Source organism: Pongo abelii, chromosome 5, assembly GCF_028885655.2.
Source record: "Pongo abelii isolate AG06213 chromosome 5, NHGRI_mPonAbe1-v2.0_pri, whole genome shotgun sequence".
NCBI lineage: Eukaryota > Metazoa > Chordata > Mammalia > Primates > Hominidae > Pongo > Pongo abelii.
In genome coordinates this window covers 48,282,860-48,310,038 of record NC_071990.2, presented here as the reverse complement: position 1 = coordinate 48,310,038, position 27,179 = coordinate 48,282,860, and the positions used below count along the sequence as shown (strand labels likewise).

The window sequence follows — 27,179 nt, the reverse complement described above, 5'->3', positions numbered from 1 at the left end:
GGCAAAACCACAGTCTTTCATGAAGCAGAAAAACTTGTTTCTACTGTAGTATGGATAGTATACTATCTATACTAAAGAAAATATAGATATTATACTATTTTTAAAATAGGATTTTTTTAAAAGACAGTATAAAATAACCTAACCAAGAAATCAGAAATGACCTATAATCTTATATCAAAAACAACTGAAGTTCAGTTAGACAGATTGCTTAGAACTTGAGCCTGGGCATGAGGGAACCCTGATTCTTGATCCTTCTTCCTCTCCCATTGCCTAAGTGAAATTTGACTGGACATAATATCTAAGTCATCCCTCCCAGTTCAATTTACCCTTTGTTCAGTTCTGTCAACACACTTTTTGTTATTTTTGTTGGTGAGTCAATCAAATTTTGTAACGATAGTATAAAAAAACCTAACAAAGAAATCAGAACTGACCCATAATCCTTTACCAGAAACAAGTCAATGTATTTCCTTTGAATATTTCTACATACACATTTATTGTTACATAGTGGAGATCATGCTGTAATGTGTATAGTTTTGCAGCCCCAGCATGTATCTTCACTCTTCAGTAATGTTTTCTGTATTGTAAGTCTCCATGCTGCTTTATTCTCTTGGCATTTTATTTATGTGCTTTGTCTCTAAACAAAAATATAAACTCTTCAAAGAAAAGACTTTATCTTCCCTTTATTTGTCTTTATCTTGGTTTTGACATGCAGGATAGCAATGCACTTTCCCAGATATTCAGTACATGTATCATTAGTTTGGTGCAAAAGTAATTACGGTTTTTGCCACCAAAAGTAGCAAAAACCGCAATTACTTTTGCAGCAACCTAATATTTGTTTTAATTGATTGGATTTATGAGAATCATTAGAATGAGTAGATCACTTTTAACAACTTTCATAATTTTAGAAAGTAAATTTTTTCCAAGAATCCCTCAACAGTCCAGAAGTGGTGGTTCTTTGGAAAAAGCCCCAGTATGGGAAAAATTTATTTTCAGAATAGTGTGCATTCCATAAGATCTGAAAAACCTCTTTTTTAATGCTCCCATAATCAGTTAGGTAAGTCTTGCCTTAGACAAAGCTGTAAGGAAGGAAAAAAAAAATCATGCCATGCCCTATCTCTAGTGCTCATATCCATCCCCAAGGCACACCTGGAGTTCATTTTTCACATTGCAGTGAAAGAGAGCTTTGGAATAAGCAAATTTCACAATCTTCACTACCAGTGTCCATCTCTGAGAAATCACTCTTCTCTTACCCTCCTTCATTATATATTCCAGTAATCCTCCAAGTCTCAGGAATACAACATGCTTACTTACACAAAGGTCAGGTCTACACCTTTGTGTATGCTGTTTCCTCTGCTTAGAAGAACATTTCTTTCCATGTCCACCAACCAAATCTTCCAGCTTTATTTGGATAATTGATACTTATGCTTTAGGACTCAGCTAAGGTAACACCTTCTTTAGAAGTCTCCTTAATACCCACTAAGTTAGGCGATTCCTTCTCAGTGCTCTCTTGACATCTTGTGTTAATCACTACCACAGTACATATATATATATGTTTATGGTATATATATATATACACACACACACACCATATATATATGTTTATAGTATATATATATATATATACACACCATATATATATGTTTATGGTGTGTATATATATATACACCATATATATATACACCATATATATACACCATATATATATACACCATATATATACACCATATATACACCATATATATACACCATATATATACCATATATATACCATATATATACCATATATATACCATATATATACCATATATATATACCATATATATACCATATATATACCATATATATATCATATATATACCATATATATATACCATATATATACCATATATATACCATATATATATACCGTATATATACCATATATATACCATATATATATACCGTATATATACCATATATATATACCGTATATATATATACCATATATATATACCGTATATATATATACCATATATATATATGGTGTGTGTATATATATATATATGGTGTGTATATATATATATGGTATATATATATATGGTGTGTATATATATATGGTGTATATATATATAGTGTGTATATATATATATTGTGTATATATATATATGGTGTGTATATATATATATGGTTAACGCCATTCTCCTGCCTCAGCCTCCCGAGTAGCTGGGATTACAGGCGCTCGCCACCACGCCTGGCTAATTTTTTGTATTTTTAGTAGAGACAGGGTTTCACCATGTTAGCCAGGATGATCTCAATCTCCTGACCTCGTGATCCGCCCTCCTCGGCCTCCCAAAGTGCTGGGATTACAGGCGTCAGCCACAGCGCCCGGCCAGTACTTATATTTTTTTTAAATGCCTGCCTGCTTACTTATCTTTCCCTGACCCCAAACCATAGGCCCTTTGAAGACAGGCACTGTAGCTGTCCACCACTCTATCCTCGATAGCGGTCTGGCACAGAGCATGTGCTCACTGAATCTTTCTTGGATGAATAAACAATTGCCTCTTTCCTTGCCTCTTTCTGCCTGTGCTGTGTGTCACATCCTTGGGTATCCCCACATATTCACTACACTGGCGCCCCTTGAAGGTACCTACAATGCCGAAGGTTCTCATCTTCCATAACTTTCTTGTTTCCATGAGGATGTTTTGAGCTCTACTCTGAGTTTTGCCTCCCCAGTTTGTCAGTCTGATCTACTTTTCCAGTCAAAGGTGCTAATGTTCCAGATGTCATAGTCCTATAGCCTCTGGTTGTAAACTAGAGCCTTTTTAGAAGAGAATTTCTTAGTCCGAAAGAAAGGCAATAATGGCAGGACTTTTAATCTTTCTACTGAAGGGGGACAGTATACATAGGGATTTGCTGCTTTCCTCAAATGCTCCTGTGTTAGTGGTGGCCAGCTTCTCTTATGTAGGTCAACATCAGAGCAAAGTGTTGTTTGATATCGGAATGCTTGCTTTTAAGAATCGCTGTGATCTCTTTGTGAAAGACTCATTCATGTAAGAATAGTAATATTGCTTTTTATGGAAACTTTTGGGATAGAATCACTAATATAAGTTACAGAGGAACAAAGGTTATTTTTACATGGCTCACATTTAATGCAGGTGTTAACTACTTTTGCACATTGTTAATAGATTTGTGCAAAGACTTTACATAAATAAAAGAGAAATTAAAACCTATTTGAACTAGTGTTTGATAAGCAAATGGTAGAGAGAATACTGGTAGACATCTGGAGATAAAATGAATTTTACTATCTAAGAAATAAGTTAATTCATCTGGGCTACAGAGGTGATTTACATCTAAGTAAATTAGGGCAAATTCCTTATCCTTCTCCATTAGAGAAGAATTCTCTCCAGAGATTACTCAAAGAAAAGGCAGACACATGACTTGGTCTAGCTTCAGAAGAAGATAAAATGCTTCTTGTTTCTATGGAAATGAACACTGGTCATTTTGTATTTTCCCTTCCTTTTAATTTATTTTATTTTTTTCTCTTGGGGAAGATTTCTGCAGCATACTACGTAGTGTCTAATGACTTTACCACCAATGAATCATTAACTATAGGGCAGGTAAGACCTTTAGTGATAATGCAAGCCACACTTTTTATTTTGGAGATGAGGGTGCTGACATTCAGAAAAGCCGAACAGCAGATCCTCTGTCACCCGGCGGTATAGTAGCAGAACTGGAACTTGAAACCAGGAGTCTTGGCCCTGTGCCCTGTGTTCTTTCCACCATATTACAAACATTTGCTGGGAAATGTGGAATAATTTTAGATGGAGAAGTGAATAAACAGTATCATTCAAGCATTTTATTTATAACATATATTAATAGAAATAATAGCCAATTATTTCTGAGCACTATTCTAAATACTTATCATATATCCACACATTCAATCTTCTCAATGCCTGTATAATTCTTATTTTAACCAATAATAAAACTGACACACAGGGAGCTTAAGACCCTTGCACGTCTTGTCAGTGTTGAGTTTGGGACTCTAAGCAAGGCAGTGGATTCTTGGCTCTGTGTACATAACCATTACATTATAGTATCTATCATTAATATATACATATAAAAATTATCCAAATATATAGGCAGTTGTGTTAAGAATGTGGAGTCAGACACACGAATCAAGTGATTGGCTATACCATTTAGTAGCAGTATAACATTTCTTTCATTGTATCCTTTCTCTTGGTCCCAATGTCCTTATTGGTGACTTGAGGCTACTCCAGTATAGCACTTCTTCATAGAGCAATTGGAAGAGTTGCCTAAGATAATGCGAATAGAATTCTTATGCCTTAGAACCGATTCTGCCACATGTGTTAAAAATTTCCAACCAAGTCCCAGTTAATTGATATGTTGGAGTTCTCTTTTAAACTTATTTTATATTCTGGATGGCTAGAGTTTTTATTTTATTTCAGCAACACAGAAATCTTGTTTTTTTAATCTTCTTCTTTGAAAAACACGTGAACTACACCATGGCCTTTTTCTAGCTTACTAATGTTAGAAAATAAATTGAATTTATTACTTACTTAGGGCATTTTAATGCTTTAAAGTCTTCATTTTGAGAATGACTTGTGATTCTTCTTTTAAAAAATAAATACCTTGTACAAACTAGGTATTTCTCATTATTTTCTCATTTCTACTAAATATGAAGTTCTGGTATGGAAAATAAAGATAACCAATATTTTCATTTAATCCTAGTTTGTGTATATACTTGACCCTGGTAATAAAACGAAGATATATAAGTTAGAAAATAAATATGAGGAAAAATCTGATTAAAAAAAGAAACAATATCATTCCTTTGGAAACGTCACCATCTACTAAACACAGGAAGACTTTCTTTTCAGTGATAAAAAACAACTAACCATCTAAAACTTTCCAATATCTTTGCAGTATCTGCCTCATGGAAAATCAATGAAATCTGAATTGCAATTGTCTTGGACAAAAGCTGTGCTGTCGAATTATCTTGCAGTCACAGAAAGTGTCTGAATGCCAACCTAGCACATAGAAGGAACAAATATTGTACTTGCTCTCTTATAATTTCAAACCATCATCAAGTAATTCTTTTCTCTGCACTATTGTCTGTGACATTAATGTCTCCATCCTCTCTCATCACTTTAATATTTTTTTTAATCTTCTCTCTGAGAGTTTAGTTTTCTACTCTAGAGCTATTGAAAGCTCTGCATTGAGTGGGAGTAATTTTTAAAGCTACAGAATAGTAACCTGAAACTAAACCCAAGATTTTTTTTTTCTCTTCAGCATTAGTGCTGCTGGAGAGACAATGTGATGAGATGCTTTATGGCCGTGAGATAGCATCATGACCTGTAATTCCAATGATTCACCTTGGAACAATTTACCTACTAGAAACTGCCTCAGCTGACATTTTCTTATGCTGCATCAAGAACCTGAAACACTGCAGGGACTTCCTAACTGAGCTCTTTCCTTTAGAGTCACCTTTACTTCCTAAATCATTTTTCACAGTGCAATGAGAGTGAGAACTTTTGAAAGTAAATCATGTCATTCGCTTGCTTAAAACCCATCAATGGATTTGTATTGAAGGATAATTAAGTCCAACTCCTTAATAAGGCTTTCATGGCCTTTACTGAAGAGGCCCTGCTGCCTTCTGTAGCCTCAAATCCTATTACTCCCTTCAGATCCCTGAGCATCTTACACTGGCTTTTGCCTGCGGGCCATGATACATGCAAATTCTTTTTTCTGGCACTCCCTAAGTCCTCCTGTCTGTTGACTAGCTTACTGCACATGCTTGGTGTACAGTGCAAATGCAAAATAAACATATTTGGGGGAAATATTATACTGGAATAAGCAGATTGAAAAAGAGATGTCATTGTTTCTTTTCTGTATCAGCCTCAAATTTCTACATATGCCTCTTTTCATTTGAGTTCCTACTGTTCTCGGGCACTTTGATCTCTCTCCTACTTGTCCTGGTCTTAGCAAACTAGTCTCTAAAAAGTCAGCTATAATTAGTTATATATATCTTAAGGTGAATTTACTCAGCTAATAAATATTATGGAATGTTTATTATACATCAGGCTTTTTCTAGGCACAAGGAAATTATCAGTGAACAGAACAGGAAAGATGTCAGCTTTCAACAAGCACACACTCTAGCAGAGGACACAGAAAAGAGCAATTAAATGATAAAATAAGATCATTTCAAATAAAAATCATTTGTAGGAAGAAGATAAAAAGGTCTATGCAATAGAATGATTGCAAGGAAGGCTGGTTTAGGTCTTGTGGGTCACATATTTCTTTGACGCTAAGTCCTCGGTGACCAGGAAGTAGTCTTGGCAGAAGAAAGCTTTTCAGGCAGAGGGGACAGCAGATGTAATGATCATAAGGTGGAAATTAACTTGTTTCTTCAAGGAATAGGAAGAAAGGTTAAAAAAAAACTAGTTGCAGCAGAGTTCACGAGAAGGGTGATAGGAGACAGGTCTGAGGACTCCTCTAGAAATGGGCCAAGCAGGGCCTTTCAAGCCTGGCAAGAGGCATCTGTTGTATTCCTAGTGCAAGTGGAAACCAGGGGAGGGTTTTAGGTGTAGGGATGATGTTGTCTCATTTAAATTGTACAAATAGACTCTGGCTTCCATGTGGAGAATAGATTGAAGAACAACAGCGTACACAGGGATATGAGCCAGGAACCAAAGTCATCTACTCTTAATGATGTCAGTTCAGTTCAATGAAACACTCACATAGGAGAGCACTGAAAACAGCATGTTAGCATCTTGTCATATTCTTACTTTATGACTTGTCTTTATTGGGACATAAAGGTGATTTCTACACTTAAAGGAATTTCAGAATTTTTTTTAAATGTTATTATTATTATACTTTAAGTTTTAGGATACATGTACACAATGTGCAGGTTAGTTACATATGTATACATATGTCATGCTGGTGTGCTGCACCCATTAACTCGTTATTTAGCTTTAGGTACATCTCCTAATGCTATCCCTCCCCCCTACCCCCACCCCACAACAGTCCCCAGAGTGTGATGTTCCCCTTCCTGTGTCCATGTGTTCTCATTGTTCAATTCCCACCTATGAGTGAGAATATGCGGTGTTTGGTTTTTTGTTGTTGCAATAGTTTACTGAGAATGATGATTTCCAATTTCATCCATGTCCCTACAAAGGACATGAACTCATCATTTTTTATGGCTGCATAGTATTCCATAGTGTATATGTGCCACATTTTCTTAATCCAGTCTATCATTATTGGACATTTGGGTTGGTTCCAAGTCTTTGCTATTGTGAATAGTGCCACAATAAACATACGTGTGCATCTGTCTTTATAGCAGCATGATTTATAGTCCTTTGGGTATATACCCAGTAATGGGATGGCTGGGTCAAATGGTATTTCTAGTTCTAGATCCCTGAGGAATCGCCACACTGACTTCCACAAGGGTTGAACTAGTTTACAGTCCCACCAATAGTATAAAAGTGTTCCTATTTCTCCACATCCTCTCCAGCACCTGTTGTTTCCTAACTTTTTAATGATTGCCATTCTAACTGGTATGAGATGGCATCTCATTGTGGTTTTGATTTGCATTTCTCTGATGGCCAGTGATGATGAGCATTTTTTCATGTGTTTTTTGGCTGCATAAATGTCTTCTTTTGAGAAGTGTCTGTTCATGTCCTTCGCCCACTTTTTGATGGGGTTCTTTGTTTTTTTCTTGTAAATTTGTTTGAGTTCATTGTAGAATCTGGATATTAGCCCTTTGTCAGATGAGTAGGTTGCGAAAATTTTCTCCCATTTTGTAGGTTGCCTGTTCACTCTGATGGTAGTTCCTTTTGCTGTGCAGAAGCTCTTTAGTTTAATTAGATCCCATTTGTCAATTTTGGCTTTTGTTGCCATTGCTTTTGGTGTTTTAGACATGAAGTCCTTGCCCATGCCTATGTCCTGAATGTTAATGCCTAGGTTTTCTTCTAGGGTTTTCATGGTTTTACATCTTACATTTAAGTCTTTAATCCATCTTGAATTAATTTTTGTATAAGGTGTAAGGAAGGGATCCAGTTTCAGCTTTCTACATATGGCTAGCCAGTTTTCCCAGCACCATTTATTAAATAGGGAATCCTTTCCCCATTTCTTGTTTTTCTCAGGTTTGTCACAGATCAGATAGTTGTAGATATGCGGTGTTATTTCTGAGGGCTCTGTTCTGTTCCATTGATCTATATCTCTGTTTTGGTACCAGTACCATGCTGTTTTGGTTACTGTAGCCTTGTAGTATAGTTTGAAGTCAGGTAGCATGATGCCTCCAGCTTTGTTCTTTTGGCTTAGGATTGACTTGGTGATGCAGGCTTTTTTTTGGTTCCATATGAACTTTAAAGTAGTTTTTTCCAATTCTGTGAAGAAAGTCATTGGTAGCTTGATGGGGATGGCATTGAATCTATAAATTACCTTGGGCAGTATGGCCGTTTTCACGATATTGATTCTTCCTACCCATGAGCATGGAATGTTCTTCCATTTGTTTGTATCCTCTTTTATTTCCTTGAGCAGTGGTTTGTATTTCTCCTTGAAGAGGTCCTTCACGTCCCTTTTAAGTTGGATTCCTAGGTATTTTATTCTCTTTGAAGCAATTGTGAATGGGAGTTCACTCATGATTTGGCTCTCTGTTTGTCTGTTATTGGTGTATAAGAATGCTTGTGATTTTTGTACAGTGATTTTGTATCCTGAGACTTTGCTGAAGTTGCTTATCAGCTAAGGAGATTTTGGGCTGAGACAATGGGGTTTTCTAGATATACAATCATGTCATCTGCAAACAGGGACAATTTGACTTCCTCTTTTCCTAAGTGAATACCCTTTATTTCCTTCTCCTGCCTAATTGCCCTGGCCAGAACTTCCAACATTCTGTTGAATAGGAGTGGTGAGAGAGGGCATCCCTCTCTTGTGCCAGTTTTCAAAGGGAATGCTTCCAGTTTTTGCCCATTCAGTATGATATTGGCTGTGGGTTTGTCATAGATAGCTCTTATGATTTTGAGATATGTCCCATCAATACCTAATTTATTGAGAGTTTTTAGCATGAAGGGTTGTTGAATTTTGTCAAAGGCCTTTTCTGCATCTATTGAGATAATCATGTGGTTTTTGTCTTTGGTTCTGTGTATATGCTAGATTACATTTATTGATTTGTGTATATTGAACCAGCCTTGCATCCCAGGGATGAAGCCCACTTGATCATGGTGGATAAGCTTTTTGATGTGCTGCTGGATTCGGTTTGCCAGTATTTTATTGAGGATTTTTGCATCAATGTTCATCAAGGATATTGGTCTAAAATTCTCTTTTTTGGTTGTGTCTCTGCCCGGCTTTGGTATCAGGATGATGCTGGCCTCATAAAATGAGTTAGGGAGGATTCCCTCTTTTTCTATTGATTGGAATAGTTTCAGAAGGAATGGTACAGTTCCTCCTTGTACCTCTGGTAGAATTCGGCTGTGAATTCATCTGGTCCTGGACTCTTTTTGGTTGGTAAGCTATTGATTATTGCCACAATTTCAGCTCCTGTTATTGGTCTATTCAGAGATTCAACTTCTTCCTGGTTTAGTCTTGGGAGGGTGTATATGTCGAGGAATTTATCCATTTCTTCTAGATTGTCTAGTTTATTTGCGTAGAGGTGGTTGTAGTATTCTCTGATGGTAGTTTGTATTTCTGTGGGATTGGTGGTGATATCCCCTTTATCATTTTTTATTGCGTCTATTTGATTCTGTTCTCTTTTCTTCTTTATTAGTCTTGCTAGCGGTCTATCAATTTTGTAGGAGGTTTTTGGGGAAAGGAAGAAGTTGAATCAGTATACGAGTATGTGTCATTGCTAGGCAGTTGCTTTAGTGGAGAGGACGACTTTGGAAAATGGGGTCTACAAGTGAAATAAGTTTTAATCATAAAGAACATTTCCTGGGGACCAGGAGCCAAACTGGCTTCCCTGAAATCACTCCCCTAGGATTCTGGAAAGGACTGGACTTGGACTCAGAAGATCTGAGTTTCAACCTTGGAATCATCCCTTTAGTAGGTTTACCTTCTCTGAGCTTCTAGGTTTGCTCATCTATTAAACAAAAGGGCTTCATCATGTGATAAGTAAGATCTTTATCAATTATACAAATAATCCATTAATGACTCTATTCATTATAATGATATCCTTTCTGACATCCAGGCATCTTCAGTGAAACTTTATATATTGCATTTTCATAGAAAAATAGAGCTGAAAATTACTTAATTATTATGTAAACATCTGTTTATATACTCATAGTTTCTCATTTTATAGATAAGAAAACCAAATAAACTAGCCATGAACTAATGAATTAGCCATGAACTAAGGAACTTTTCCCATTAATGTGAGCTGCACACTGCAACGCAGCTCACATGATTCCTGATTAAGTGTTCTTTCATTATTACTTGTAGTCATAACTTCAAGGAAGTTCTGTCCGCAGGATAATTACAAAATATCTTATATTAATTCTTTGTCTTTCCTACATAGAAGCATCTATGAGCTGGTGAGTTTGGGAAATGAATAAACTCTTCAATCATCCCTTACAAAATAGTATAATTTTCCCATACAAATAATGTACAAAAGTGTATTTCTGAGGACTATAATTAGTTGGATTTTTGGGCCAACTGCAGGTACAAAATGTGGACCTTTTAATGGAGCTTTCAATTCCAGAACATCCAAAAACCTTATTTATTTTGTTCTGATGCATAGAGAAAAATATGAGTGAGGAATTCATTCTATTTTTTATATTAATTTTAAAATAATGGGAAAAGTGGGATAGAAGTGTACCTTTTATAAACTTCTTTTTGTAAAAATGGGAATTAGACAACTTCAACAGACGGGTTAGCAGCTAGCCAAACTCAATGAAGATCTGTTGTTTAAAAACCGATACTAGCCTTCTTTAAAATTTTGTCTTTTGTCCAGATACATTATCAGCACCCTCTTTTATTCACTACAATCTCCAAGAGATGAATAAATCATTCTGTTGCTGCTAAAGATCTCTGAGAAATCTTTTTGATGACAGAAATAAGTAAAGACATAGCTGCACATCCTTAAGTAAATAGATAATGCTTTTAAAAAACTTTCTCTTCCAAATAATCAGAAGTACAAGTCCACATCAAAGTGAGATTTCAAAGATGTAGAAACAACGGTGGAGCTAAAGATTATACCAAGCTTAAAACAAAAATAAATGAGCCTAATTCGGGAGCAATTAGTGTCAACTTTATTAAAGAGAAGAAATTTTCCACAATTTCTCAGTTCCGGGATGAGATCCCTGCCTCCTTTCTCAAAGCATGCCCACCTTTCTACTTGCAGCTCATGGTAATATCCCATAAGATTTAATCAAGAGAGAGCCTTGGGAACCACAGCCAAAATTTCCATTTGATTCCAAAAGGAAAAAGATGGGAAAATTATAAAGATTACATGGAAGTGAGAGACATTCTGAGAGGAAAAAAAAAACCTCAAATCAAATTCTTATTGGATTATTCCTTTACAGTTGGTCACATTGCGATAAATAGAATGATTGTATTCATTTAGTATGTAGGGAGAAAGCAGAGTGACTATGAAATTCCTCTCTTGTTCTGAAATTGAGGCAGTAATTAAGAGCCTACCAATAACAACAAAAAAAAGCCGAGGACCAGACTGACTCACAGCCGAATTCTACCAGAGTTACAAAGAGGAGCTGGTACCATTCCTTCTGAAACTATTCCAAACAATAGAGAAAGAGGAACTCCTCTCTGACTCATTTTATGAGGCCAGCATCATCCTGATACCAAAACCTGGCAGAGACACAGCAAAAAAAGGGAAATTTCAGGCCAATATCCCTGATGAACATCAATGCTAAAATCCTCAATAAAATACTGCCAAACTGAATCCAGCAGCACATCAAAAAGCTTATCTACCACGATCAAGTCAGCTTCATCCCTGGGATGCAAGGCTAGTTCAACATATGCAAATCAATAAATGTAATCCATCACATAAACAGAACCAATGACAAAAACCACATGATTATCTCAATAGATCCAGAAAAGGTCTTCAGTAAAATTAAACACCACTTTATGCTAAAAACTCTCAAAAACTAGGAACTGATGAAACATATCTCAAAACAATAAGAGCTATTTATGACAAATCCACAGCCAATATCTACTGAATGGGCAAAAGCTGGAAGCATTCCCTTTGAAAACTGGCACAAGATAAGGATGCCCTCTTTCACCACTCCTATTCAACATAGTATTGGAAGTTCTGGCCAGGGCAGTCAGGCAAGAGAAAGAAATAAAGCGTATTCAAATAGGAAAAGAGGAAGTCGAATTGTTTCTGTTTGCAGATGACATTATTGTACATTTAGAAAATCCCACTGTCTCAGTCCCAAATCTCCTTAAGCTGATAAGCAACTTCAGCAAAGTCTCAGGATACAAAATCAATGTGCAAAAATCACAAGCATTCCTATACACCAATAATAGACAGAGAGCCAAATCATGAGTGAACTCCCTTTCACAATGGCTACAAAAAAGAATAAAATACCTACGAATACAACTTACAATGCATGTAAAGGACCTCTCAAGGAGAACTACAAACCACCACTCAAGGAAATAAGAGAGGACACAAACAAATGGAAAAACATTCCATGCTCATGGATAAGAAGAATCAATATTGTGAAAATGGCCAAACTGCCCAAAGTAATTTATAGATTCAATGCTATTCTCATCAAGCTACCAATGACTTTCTTCACAGAATTGGAGAAAACTACTTTAAATTTCATATGGAACCAAAAAAGAGCCCGTATAGCCAAGACAATCCTAAGCAAAAAGAGCAAAGCTAAAGGCATCACGCTACCTGACTTCAAACTATACTACAGGCTACAGTAATCAAAACACCATGGTACTGGTACCAAAACAGATATATAGACCAATAGAATAGAACAGAGGCCTCAGAAATAATGGCACACATCTACAACCATCTAATCTTTGACAAACCTGACAAAAACAAGCAATGGAGAAAGGATTCCCTATTTAATAAATGGTGCTGGGAAAACTGGCTAGCCATATGCAGAAAACTGAAACTGGATCCCTTCCTTACACCTTATACAAAAATTAACTCAAGATGGATTAAAGACTTAAATGTAAGACATAAAGCCATAAAAACCCTAGAAGAAAACCTAGGCAATACCATTCAGGACATAGGCATGGGCAAAGACCTCATGACTAAAACTCCAAAAGCAATGGCAACAAAAGCCAAAATTGACAAATGGGATCTAATTAAACTAAAAGGCTTCTGCACAGCAAAAGAAACTGTCATCAAAGTGAACAAGCAACCTACAGAATGGGAGAAAATTTTTGCAATCTATCCATCTGACAAAGAACTAATATCCAGAATCTATAAGGAACTTAACCAAATTTGCAAGAAAAAAAAACCATCAAAAGGTGGGCAAAGGATATGAGCAGACACTTCTCAAAAGAAGACATGTAATGAGGCCAACAAACATATGAAAAAAACCTCATCATTGCTGGTCATTAGAGGAATGCAAATCAAAACCACAATGAGATACCATCTCATGCCAGTTAGAATGGCAATCATTAAAAAGTCAGGAAACAACAGATGCTGGAGAGGATGTGGATAAATAGGAACGCTTTTACACTGTTGGTGGGACTATAAATTAGTTCAACCATTGTGGAAGACAGTGTGGCAATTCTGCAAGGATCTAAAACCAGAAATACCACTTGACCCAGCAATCCCATTACTGGGTATATACCCAAAGGATTGTAAGTCATTCTGCTGTAAAGACACATGCACACGTATGTTTATTGCAGGACTGTTCACTGTAGCAAAGATTTGGAACCAACCCAAATGCCTATCCCTTATAGACTGGATAAAGCAAATGTGGCACATATACACCCTGGAATAATATGCAGCCATAAAAATGGATGAGTTCATGTCCTTTGGATGAAGCTGGAAACCATCATTCTCAGCAAACTAACACAGGAACAGAAAACCAAACACTCACTCATAAGTGGGAGTTGAACAACAAGAACACATGGGCACAGGGAAGGGAACATCACACACCAGGGCCTGTCGGTGGGTGATGGGCTAGGAAATAGATAGCATTAGGAGAAATACCTAATGTAGTTGATGGGTTTATGGGTGCAGCAAACCACATGACACATATATAACTATGTAACAAACCTGCACATTCTGCACATGTACCCCAGAACTTAAAAGAATAATTAAAGAAAAAAAAAAAGAAATTCCTCACTTGGAATTCCTGGTGATCCTACTAACAGCATTTTTACTCTCTGTAAATATTGTAAACTTTTTGTGTTTGCAACACACTCTCAAATATTAGGGCCGCTTTGTCGCATGTTAAAAATGCAAATACAAACAAGTGCCTTAGATATAAGTGTCTGAGCTAAACAAGTCCACAGGAATTAAGACATATGTCTGCTAGAGTACATAATACCTCCCAGTTCTGTGAAAAACCAGAGTTATCACACTACTGAGTTTGTGGCCTTCTGCCCTACCCACTCTAGGAAGAACTGTTTCTTCTCCTGATTTTACCCATTTATATCCTTGTTAGATAAACATCTTGGCAGGTTCGGTTGACACACAGTCTACTTGTGACATAAACGTACCTTAGTGCCTGTCTCTCACCTGGTACTTGAGCATACTTTCAATGCTATACTTCATCATGCAGCCTGCTACTAGCTTCAGTATTCTGAGAACCATTGCCATTGAAATAAATGATAGTTGTGGCAATAATAATCTTTCCAAATTAATGATAATTTGTTGACAGCTCTTAGAGATTTCTTTCTTCATGTTGGGGCACACTGGATGAGAATTACTGTTCTCAACCTGTTTTAGTAACTTTTTGGCCACATACGTGTGCCTTAAAGAGCAGTGACTGTTTGTCTTACCAATTTCCTACTTTCATGATCTTGCCTACTCTATCTCATGTCAAACTCTGAAAATGAATTGACTTTTGGCAACTCAATCTGAAATTCTTATCAGTCTCATTTAGGGGATTTGTCTACTGTCATCAATAAGAAAAGGTCTACCTATGTCTGAGGCAGGTGTTCGGAGGGAGCATTGTAATGTGTGAATAGGTGTTCACATCATATTTGGGAAATATTTCAATGCCGTTAAATTAGTTGTAAGAAACAATATTTTTTGTACTGCTCTTCAGTATGCAATTATATTCCCAGAATATAGAGAATACGTAAGAATATTCATGTTTGTGTGTATTTGTATGAGTGTTGGCATAGGAATATGAATGAACCCTAGAAAGATTAGTGTATATTTATAGAACAGATAATTACCTTAACTTTTGAAATATTATTAATTCATGGCAAGCTTTACTTTTGGCTGAAACTGAATCGTAAAACTTGATCCTGTATTAAGGAGTTGTAATGGATTGTTACAAAAAGAAATGTTGGGAAGTGGGATATGAGTGAGATCAAAATATTTATCTACATTTCTCTATGCATGTGGCAATTCTTCTGTAGCTTTGTAATACTTTTTGCATATTTTCTGTCCTTGATCATCATACATGGTATCCCATGTGGCTCCAAATGTTGAAAATAAAATTCTAAATTGCCTCTCCATCCACATCAGTTTCACAATTACTAGCACCTATCTCTGCCTTCCTTGTGCTCCTTCACTTAGAGTAAGAATCTATTCTCTGGAATGTACATCCGTTTGGTAACTGAAGTCTCTTCTTTTTCTGTTTTCAAGGATGGGAGGAACAGTTTTATTGGACACCAACTGGGCGGGGTAGTGGAAGTGCCAAACAGCAAAGACCAGCGGGTCAAGTCAGCCAGAGCCATTCAAATCACCTACTACCTCCAGACCTATGGCTCTGCCACCCAAGACCTCATAGGGGAGAAGTGGGAGAATGAGTTCTGTAAGCTTATAAGGAAGCTCCAGGAGGAGCATCAAGAACTCCAGCTCTACTCTTTAGCATCCTTTAGCCTCTGGAGAGACTTTCATAAGACCAGCATCCTGGCCAGAAGCAAGGTCCTGGTGAGCCTTGTGCTGATCCTGACCACAGCCACCCTCTCCAGCTCCATGAAGGACTGCTTGCGCAGTAAGCCCTTCCTGGGCCTCCTGGGGGTGCTCACAGTATGCATCTCCATCATCACAGCAGCAGGGATCTTCTTCATCACCGATGGAAAGTACAACTCCACCTTGCTGGGAATCCCGTTCTTCGCCATGGGTAACTATCCATCCTTGTGGTAATCGGATTCTTACCGGTTTGGGGCAAGGTAGTATATTTCTTGAATTCTCAGGTGGAAATCTGTTTTAATTTTGCATTGGAGTGTCTGTATCATTACATAAAATTTTACTTGGGGTTGTGTCTGTTTCACCTTATTGGGTCTTTTAGGAAATTATGGGATGAGCAAACCGTCTTCTCATTTAATTTAATGCTGTCAAATGTTTTTAAGTTATACAACATTAGAATTCTCTACTCAGATCCCTCAAAAATAACAGATCAGGGATTATGAGAGACCGAGTTAAGGAGATCCAAAACCTACTTCGAGCAAAATTTTGTGGTCCATATTCATGGCCATTCTCAAGTTGATGGGAGTGAAGAGTGAATATCATGAGATGAAAATTCTGAGAACCAATGATGTGTCCTAATCTGAAAGAACTTCTTAAGTAAGCTTTGTTTATTAATTTATTTCAATGTTTCTGCACAGAGTATACTCCATTCCCCTACCTCTGTATAAACTAAAACCTTCCTGCTGCCACTTAGAAATATCCTCTAATTTTTTTCATCTTTGGTGAAAAGAATTAATGAATAGCCTTAGTCAAGATTATCTCATCTTATAAGTTTTCCTCCAGCTATACATAAACGGTCTAGAAAATAGTATGTAGGTGGTGTGTGTGTGTGTGTGTGTGCATATTTTTTCAAAGAGAAGATCAAATCTGGGAATAAAGGCACGTAAGTGCTTAGCAACAAGATTGATGTGTCTTATCAGAAAAGAGATGATGATGGTGATAGCTATTGGTACAGCAAAAGCGTTCTACACATCAAGTGTGATGTAATTCCCTACGTGTAGCGATTTAGAGAATGAGCTGTAAATAGTTTATTGGTGGTGAACTGACGTGAGCAAGACAGTCTTCATATTAGACACCTTAGGGCTTGCTAGGGGTTTTGCTAAAACTGCTGGTGAACTAATTAGGTAATGGAAAGATTTATCAGGAAAATAGACAATTATATATTCCATACAAATAAAGAGAAGAGCTACCTCTCCTGATGCTTTCATTCCTTAAACAAAATAATTGTTTCTCACTCTCCAGGTTAAAATCAGCTCTGAATTACAGCTTTATTAGCAAATTTAAAAAGATGCAGGCATGTGGTCAGAAAGTCTTCTAGGTGACATAAGCCCTTTCTTTTTCGACCTTAGCAAATGTTTTTGAGAATGAAGTGTGTTTATATGATAGATGCTGGGATCTAACTTATTTATCTATAAACTCAATATCATTGTGGCCATGTTGTTAGTTCATCTTCTTTTTTTTTTTTTTTTTTTTTTTTTTTTTTGAGACAGAGTCTTGCTCTGTCTCCCAGGCTGGAGTGCAGTGTCACGATCTCAACTCACTGGAACCTCTCTCGCCCAGGTTCAAATGATTCTCTTGCCTCAGCCTCCTGAGTAGCTGGGATTACAGGTGCCAGCCACCATTCCTGGCTAATTTTTTGTATTTTTAATAGAGACAAGGTTTCACCATGTTGGCCAGGCTGATCTCAAGCTCCTGATCTCAGGTGATCCGCCCACCTTGGCCTCCCAAAGTGCTGGGATTACAGGCGTAAGCTACCACGCCCAGCCAGTTCATCTTGTTAAACCTCAGTTTCTTCTCATATAAAATGAGAAATATAATGATATCATTTTCAAAAACTAGGTTTGAAAAATGTAACAGTATATAATTAAAACAACCCCTGTGGAAGTCAGTGTGGCGATTCCTCAGGAATCTAGAACTAGAAATACCATTTGACCCGGCCATCCCATTACTGGGTATATACCCAAAGGACTATAAATCATGCTGCTATAAAGACACAAGTACACATATATTTATTGTGGCACTATTCACAATAGCAAAGACTTGGAACCAACCCAAATGTCCAACAATGATAGACTGGATTAAGAAAATGTGGCACATATACACCATGGAATACTATGCAGCCATAAAAAATGATGAGTTCATGTCCTTTGTAGGGAAATGGATGAAATTGGAAATCATCATTCTCAGTAAACTATCGCAAGAACAAAAAACCAAACACCGCATATTCTCACTCATAAGTGGGAATTGAACAATGAGAACACATGCACACAGGAAGGGGAACATCACACTCTGGGGACTGTTGTAGGGTGGGGGGAGAGGGGAGGGATAGCTTTAGGAGATATACCTAATGCCAAATGACGAGTTAATGGGTGCAGCACACCAGCATGGCACATGTATACATATGTAACTAACCTGCACATTGTGCACATGTACCCTAAAACTTAAAGTATAATAATAATAATAATAAAAGAAAAGAAAGAAAAGCTCATAGCCTATACTAAATGCTAAGTAAATATTGGCAAGTTTTATTATTTAACCTGATGTTTTAAGTGCGGTGGATTCACTGATGAATAGAAAACAGCCCTTGGCTTTAGGAAATTGAGCCTTCCTGGATTTTGCATATCATCTCTAAATACATATTAATATTGTTAGTAAATAGTACCTTTCTTTTTCCCAAAGAACTTATTCTATAAAAAATTCTTGTCACCAATGACAAAGATGAGTCTAGATTTGAACTATTTACACTTGTTACATTTTTTTTAATTAAGTCTCATCGCTTGAAATAATAAGATTTATAAGAACCACACAGCATGATTTACAAATGAAACATAGTTCATTGGAGGTTAACAAATTGGACACCTTACTGCTTTCCAAGGTTCCTTTCTAAAACTGCTGATGAACTAATTAGGTAATGAAAGCATTTACCAGAAAAATATACAATTACATATTCCATACAAATAAAGAGAAAAACTATCTCTACTGATGCTGGATTGTAACCTAGGCTCTACGAAGCCTGAGAGGTATTTCCATTCCTTAAACAAATAACTGGAATGCTAAAAGCCACAGTGAGGGAAAAGTCTAGACCCTTCAACACACACTTTGCACCTCTCCCAGTGACTTTTAGAATCATAAATAAACCCTGGACAGTGTAGATGCAGACTTTAGGAAGACTGCTTAATGGTCCCTCTGAAGTATTTCTGCAATTCAAGTCCTTAAAATCTTCTGAAAGGATCATTTCTGCTATTTCTGAAAACATACCAACAGAAGACCTAAGAACATATACTTTAAGATTTTTACTCCATGAAGGGGGCATTTGTTTTGTTGTGTTTTGTTTTATTTTTAAAATGATTGTAGTAGAAAAGAGGCCAAGATTGAGAACTGGTGAAATAAAAGGAACACTTTGCTAGGTTTTCATCCCAGCTTTTCTACTAACTCTGTGTGTTACATTGGGCAGTTCTGTGAAGTCCCTTTGCCCTAAGTCCTTCATATATAAAATAAAGGATTTGGAATCTTCAGCCTTACAATTTGAAGATTTCAAAATACAATTTGTTTCATCTTTGAAGTTAGTATTTAATCCTTTATAAAAACCTTTAAAGTATATGTTATCCTCAAATCTCTAATCTATAGTCTCCTTTGTTGCCTTCTAACGCCTTCAGAGATAGAAAGAGAGAGACAGAGAGGCTTAGAATAGAAAAATCACAGCTTTGCATACAGAGCCTCAGATACACAAAGCTGTGAGACATAAAAGCATATTGCTATGAAAGTGGTGAGGTGGAATGTGAAGTTGAGCATAAATATGTTGTGTTTGCCACATATATATCTGCTAGTGGTACACACGATAATGGTTGAAACCAGTTTTTGATGAATTACAGTTTACATGTTATCAAAACTGCATAATCCCTAAGTTAGTTGGGTATAAGGGAAAGAAGCCCAACTCTTTACCAGCCCAACTGGTAAACCTCTATTTCTATTCCTGTCTTCCTAAGATGACTTCTTTGAGGTAGTGAATATTTATTTACTCCATTATGCATCAATACTCAAACCATTCATGCTCATCAGTATCATCCCTGAAGCTGGGTGTGTCGCTGATACTGTTTGTTCCTCACACTGAACCGGCTTAGCTATCTTCTCTTCGACTGCCTATCTCGCCTCTGTACTGCATCTTCTTGTTCTTTTTGTCTTGTCATTCATCCACTTAATATTCTCAAAGTCATTTCAGAGGCATGTATACTGTACCTAAATATCCCACGTTTTTTAAGCCAGTGACAATTTTTATACTTTGTCCTGGTGTTCTCATAAAAAAAATTATGTGTGTCAAATTGTATGTCTCAGATTTGGGTTTAGAAAAAAAGATTATTAGAGGTGCATGCAGTCTCTCTAGAGCAGTATTCAGAAAGAATTCCAGAATTCTAATATTTTTTTTTTCTTTTGAGATGAAGTCTCTCTCTATCACCCAGGCTGGAGTTCAGTGGCATGATCTTGGCTCACTGCAACCTCCACCTCCCGGGTTCAAGTGATTCTCCTGCCTCAGCCTCCCAAGTAGCTGGGACTATAGGAGTGTGCCACCAAGCCTGGCTAATTTTTGTATTTTTAGTAGAGATGGGGTTTCACCACGTTGGCCAGGCTGGTCTCAAACTCCTGACCTCAGGTGATCCACCTGCCTTGGACTCCCAAAGTGCTGGGATTATAGCATGAGCCACCGCGCCAGGCCATAATTTTTTTAAAAAATACTTGAAAGGACCTCATTTAGCGCTAGCCTAACATCCTTTCTCTCTCTAAGCACATACCAATGAGAATGGCACTAATTTAATTTATAACTCATTGTCAGCCTTTTTTTCACCTCATTTGCTTTATGTGGATGTGTTTCCTCTTTCTGGAAGGAGAAATATGGGCTAATATCACATACAGATGCCAAGCTGGCTCATTCTGTACTTTGCTGATATTCTATGGATAGTTGCCAGGGACAGTAGTAGCCTCGGATCACTATTATTTTTTTGTCCATTCTGAGTCTGCGTTATGTGTAGAAGTCTCACTTCAGTCAGCTCGACACCACAGGACACAGTGATGACTCGTTTTTTGCAAGGAAAAACAAGCCTTTCAGATACAGATTTTCACTCATTTTTCCAAACTGAGACTCACATTAAATTATTTATTAATTTTCAAAGATTTATTGAGCATCTACTATGTTCAAGGAATTTTTGGGTTCTGGAGTAAAAGGCATTGAACAGAAATGATCAAGTTGTCACCCTCGTGAACCTTACGTTTTAGGACTGCAGAGGGGATGAATAGGACAACTAAATAGAGAAATATAAACTATGTTATATGATTCCTAAGTGATATAAATAAAACAAATAAAGCAGAATAAGGGATAAAGAACATAAGCGGTCAGATAAAAGCCTTCCTAAAGACTAAAATTGAAGCAGAGAGCTAAACGAAGCACCTGAGATGAGTGGCTCTGGCAGAGAGAAATATATGTGCTAAGGCTTTAATATAGGACCTTGCTTGGTGAAGCTGAAGAAGAGCAAGAAAGTGAATATGTCTGGATCAGAGTCTGATCTGAGTATGAGTGTTACAAGAAGGGGTCTAAGAGGTAGTATTGGGTCAGGTCATATAAGACACTGAGAATTAACCTTCGGGTGAAATTAAAGCTGTTTGAAGTATTTTGAGACAAGAGGGTGTGGTCTGACATACTTTATAAAGACATTTTTGTCTACACTACATAAATTAATTTGCAATGGGGCAAGAATAATTCTACAGAGACTATTTAACAGTTTATTGCAAATTTTGCATGGGATATAATGGTGATGTGAAATAGCACGGGAGCAGGGATGGTGATAAAAAGGAATTAGACTCAGGATAAATATTTGAAAATAGAATTGACAGGACTCAGTGAGGGACTAGATAAGATGTGTAAGAGAAAACGAATTGTCAAAGATGACTCCAAGCTTAGAGGATCAAATAAGTGATAGAATGCATTTGCCATTTACTGCAGTAGTGAAGTCATGAGAGGAATTCATTGTGGGGGAAATATCAAAACCAAGTGGCAAATGTGGAGTCAGTAATATAACACAGTACATAGATCAGGTTCAGAGGAAATCTGTAAATTACGGCTGAAGATACAAATTTGAGATTCATCACAGCATAGCTAATATTGAAAACCATAGAATCCAATGAGATCAAGTATAAAGATAAATATAAATGAAAAAATAAGACATCCAAGATTTGAGCCCCGGAGCATTTCAATGGTTAGAAATTGGGAAGATGAGGGATTCAGAAAATGATACTAAAAAGGATCAGGCAGAAAAATAGCATGAGAAGCAAGAGAGAATAACGAATCAACAGCAGAGTAAAGAAAGTGTTTTATGAAGGAACGAGAGTGATTGTTCCAAAAGTGGCTAAGAAATTGTGTCTGTTGAGAACTGAGAAGTAGCCATCTGATTTAGCAATATAGAAGTCATTGGTGACTTTGAAAAGAGCTGCTTGGGGGAATGCTGAAAATGAAAGGGAAATTTCAAGAGATTCAATGCAGATTGGAGGGAATGAAGTGAAGATAGTGAATAAAGACAATTCTTTTTATTATTATTATTATACTTTAAGTTTTAGGGTACATGTGCACAACGTGCAGGTTTGTTACATATATATACAGGTGCCATGTTGGTGTGCTGAACTCAGTAACTCGTCATTTAACATTAGGTATATCTCCTAATGCTATCCCTCCCCACTCCCCCCACCCCACAACAGGCCCCAGTGTGTGATGTTTCCCTTCCTGTGTCCATGTGTTTTCATTGTTCAATTCCCACCTATGAGTGAGAACATGCGGTGTATGGTTTTTTGTCCTTGTGATACTTTGCTGAGAATGATGGTTTCCAGCTTCATCCACGTCCCTACAAAGGACATGAACTCATCCTTTTTTTATGGCTGCATAGTATTCCATGGTGGATATGTGCCATGTTTTCTTAATCCAGTCTATCATTGTTGGACATTTAGGTTGGTTCCAAGTCTTTGCTATTGTGAATAGTGCCACAATAAACATACGTGTGCATCTGTCTTTATGGCAGCATGATTTATAATCCTTTGGGTATATACCCACTAATGGGATGGCTGGGTCAAATGGTATTTCTAGTTCTAGATCCCTGAGGAATCACCACACTGACTTCCACAAGGGTTGAACTAGTTTACAGTCCCACCAACAGTGTAAAAGTATTCCTATTTCTCCACATCCTCTCCAGCACCTGTTGTTTCCTGACTTTTTAATGATCGCCATTCTAACTGATGTGAGATGGTATCTCACTGTGGTTTTGATTTGCATTTCTCTGATGGCCAGTGATGATGAGCATTTTTTCATGGGTCTTTTGGCTGCATAACTGTCTTGTTTTGAGAAGTGTCTGTTCATATCCTTTGCCCACTTGTTGATGGGGTTGTTTGGTTTTTTCTTGTAAATTTGTTTGAGTTCATTGTAGGTTCTGGATATTAGCCCTTTGTCAGATGAGTAGATTGCAAAAATTTTCTCCCATTCTGTAGGTTGCCTGTTCACTCTAATGGTAGTTTCTTTTGCTGTGCAGAAGCTCTTTAGTTTAATTAGATCCCATTTGTCAATTTTGGCTTTTGTTGCCATTGCTCTTGGTGTTTTAGACATGAAGTCCTTGCCCATGCCTATGTCCTGAATGGTATTGCCTAGGTTTTCTTCTGGGGTTTTAATGGTTTTAGGTCTAACATTTAAGTCTTTAATCCATCTTGAATTAATTTTTATATAAGATGTAAGGAAGGGATCCAGTTTCAGCTTTCTACATATGGCTAGCCAGTTTTCCCAGCACCATTTATTAAATAGGGAATCCTTTCCCCATTTCTTGTTTTTCTCAGGTTTGTCAAAGGTCAGATGGTTGTAGATATGTGACATTATTTCTGAGGGCTCTGTTCTGTTCCATTGGTCTATATCTCTGTTTTGGTACCGGTACCAGTACCATGCTGTTTTGGTTACTGTAGCCTTGTAGTATAGTTTGAAGTCAGGTAGCATGATGCCTCCAGCTTCGTTCTTTTGGCTTAGGATTGACTTGGCAATGCAGGCTCTTTTTTGGTTCCATATGAACTTTAAAGTAGTTTTCTCCAATTCTGTGAAGAAAGTCATTGGTAGCTTGATGGGGATGGCATTGAATCTATAACTTACCTTGGGCAGTATGACCATTTTCATGATATTGATTCTTCCTATCCATGAGCATGGAATGTTCTTCCATTTTTTTGTATCCTCTTTTATTTCATTGAGCAGTGGTTTGTAGTTCTCCTTGAAGAAGTCCTTCACATCCCTTTAAGTTGGATTCCTAGGTATTTTATTCTCTTTGAAGCAATTGTGAATGGGAGTTCACTCATGATTTGGCTGTCTGTTTGTTATTGGTATATAAGAATGTTTGTGATTTTTGCACATTGCTCTTTTGAGGGATTTTGCATTAAAAAGAAATTAATGTTTGCATGCTGATGGGAACACTCAGGTGAGAAAGAAAACTTTATAGGAAAGCAGAGAGAGGAAGAAATTGCAGAAGCAATGCCACTGACTACAAAAGAAGGGACTAGATTCAGAGCATAAGTGGAGTCACTGCATAGACAGTTCACCTACTATAGGTAAAGGAAAGGCTTAATACATAGACAGATCCAGATAACTCAGTGCGTACAGGGATGAGAGCATGTGGAAATTCTCCTCTGTGCCTTCAGCTTTGTCAGCAAATATGAAGCCAGTCATCACCTGAGAACAAACTTGGGGAAGGAGGTGTTGGTTTGTGGAAAGTGAAAGGAATTTGAGTCACCTTGGAAAACTGGAGACTGAATTAAAGAAAATTCGGAAAGATAACTAGAAAGCTCTAAAGGCCCACTTGAAGCTTGTGTTCATGAATTTTTTTTAAAAAAGAAATGAGTAAACATGGTTGCTGTTTTTTTAACCCCTAGGCACATATAGTTGGGTAGAAGAGTTAAGTAGGTGTTGAGTTGAATTTAATCCGAAAACAAAAAATGAAGTTTACAGTATATACAAAGATGTGACTATAATGACAAATCATGAAAATTGTGCAGGTCAGGGTCAGCTAGACTAGACTATGTTGCAATAACAAATAATGCCTTGATCATGTTAACATAACAAAGATATATTTCTTGCTTATCTCACAGTTTGGTGTGGGTCAGGAAGATCTCTTTGCCACCTCTCTTCCAACAGAAACTCAGGGATCCAGGATGCCTCCATCTTGTAACCATGCATCCTCAGAGTTTGTGTTCAAGGCCATGCAGGCAAAAGAGAAAATAGTTAGAGAATTCACACCTATTTGTAACAGCCTTACCTCAGAAGTGATGCAGTTACTTCTTATACATTCTATTGGCTAGCCAACAGCAAGGAATATAGAAAACGCAGATGGGCAAATGGATTGTTTTATGAGCATCACTTGTCTCTTTCAAATAAACTAAGCCAAATAATAAAGGAAATGGCAATATTATTCCCTAACATCACTATGGTAAGAAATTGATAAGTTGAAATATTATGGTTCTTTCTGGGTCAGGTAATTGTCTTACGTTGGAGTTTGTTCTAGTTATCTATGACTAGATATCTAGTTAACTAAGTTGGAGATTTCTAGTTATCTATGACAAACACCACAAAATTTAGTAGGATAAAACAACCACTTTATTATGTTCATGGATTCTGTGGGTCAGTAGTTTTGAGAAGACATAGCTCTTCTCACCTCTGCGTTGTGCACATCTATTTCCCAAAGCATGAACCAGCACAGTGTTTAGGATATAGTGGGCCCACTAAGACTTAATGCTTGGCTAAAGTTCTTTATAATGATTATTTTACAGTATTAGAAATGTCTCTAATATGTTGCCACAGGACTTATTTTACTCAGGATCATCAAACATGTCAAAATCCTTCCTAAAATAATTCCATTGCTATAAGAGAAAGGACCTTATTATGACATCTGGAATGTTTAGTTGGAGCTATTTCTTAACCATATTAGTTGTAGTCATGCTGCTTTGGTGACAGTCACCTCCTTTGGAAAACACTGGCCAATGATGTGAAAATATTCCCATGCTTATGCTTAGAGGCTTACAGTCAGACGACTTGGAGTCCAGTCCAGCTACTGCCTCTTACCTGCTAGATGTCTTGTCCCTGGTCCTCCTTCATGTTACTCTCACTGGATGAGGAAGAACTCATTGTTCTTTAACATCTCTTCCACTTTAGCTCTTTAATCAGTGAATCATTTATTTGACACTCATTCTGTATGTCATCTCTTCTAGAGTTTTGACTCACTGGGGGATAGAGCTGTGTCTCCTTGGCATCTTTGCCATTGTCTAAAGTACCCACAGTCAACATTTTTAAACATTGACTTATTGGTGGCTTTTATGATTGCTAGAGTTCTTTGAGCAAGAAAAGTCTTAACTTTTGGTTGTTTTTAGCTTAGATATTTTAATGTGCCTATTTTTATGTATGTAATTCTTTAGTTTTAATTTTCTTGCCTATTTATTTCCTTCTCTGTTCTTCTTTTAGAGCTTTGACATGGACCTACTCTGTCAGACCTTTCTAATGAAGTGAGACATTGTCTCACTAACTGGTTTTGCTAGACCTTTTAAAGGAGGTGGAAAAGATAGCTATCTTGGCATAAGAAGTAAGAGGTGAATTTTATGTCAAGCATTTGAGGTAGCATTGACTAGTGTGTACTTTTTATTATACAGCACTGTCCAACACTGCTAGTAATTTTCCTGACTCCTTAAGGTTCTACATCTTCTTTGGAATCCACCTCCGTCTCTTGCACTTTTTACTGCAAATGAGTTTCCTCAAGTGGTTACTGAAGTTTAGGAATGAGAAAGAGTACTGTTACATAACAATTTTACTGAGGGTGAGATGCATATGGACCCATTTTAGTAATCTTGTTTATCTTGAGGGTAGCTGATATGCTAGTTTAGATTTTTTAAATGGAAAGATTTGTAAATATGCCTCCTGTTGTTCAATATGTGCTGCTCTTGCTTTTTACTTCTTGAGTCAGATAGTGAATCAGGATTGAATAGCTAAGCAGGGAGGGACATGGGAGTGACATCAATTTATCCAGCACGTGGTAGAATAATAATATGTCAGGTACTTCCATTTCTC

The 27,179-nt window shown here is 37.0% G+C and overlaps 1 protein-coding gene across 2 annotated transcripts in view; it reads left to right on the top strand.

The window, feature by feature from the left end:
* The window catches only part of PTCHD4 (patched domain containing 4), a 206,177-nt gene that overhangs the window by 48,632 nt on the left and 130,366 nt on the right, over positions 1-27,179 (top strand). For both annotated transcript variants that reach the window (XM_063724827.1, XM_054557615.2), the window contains one exon: positions 15,737-16,217. In XM_063724827.1, the coding sequence (XP_063580897.1) occupies positions 15,737-16,217 (481 nt within the window). The remainder of the gene's footprint in view (positions 1-15,736; positions 16,218-27,179) is intronic.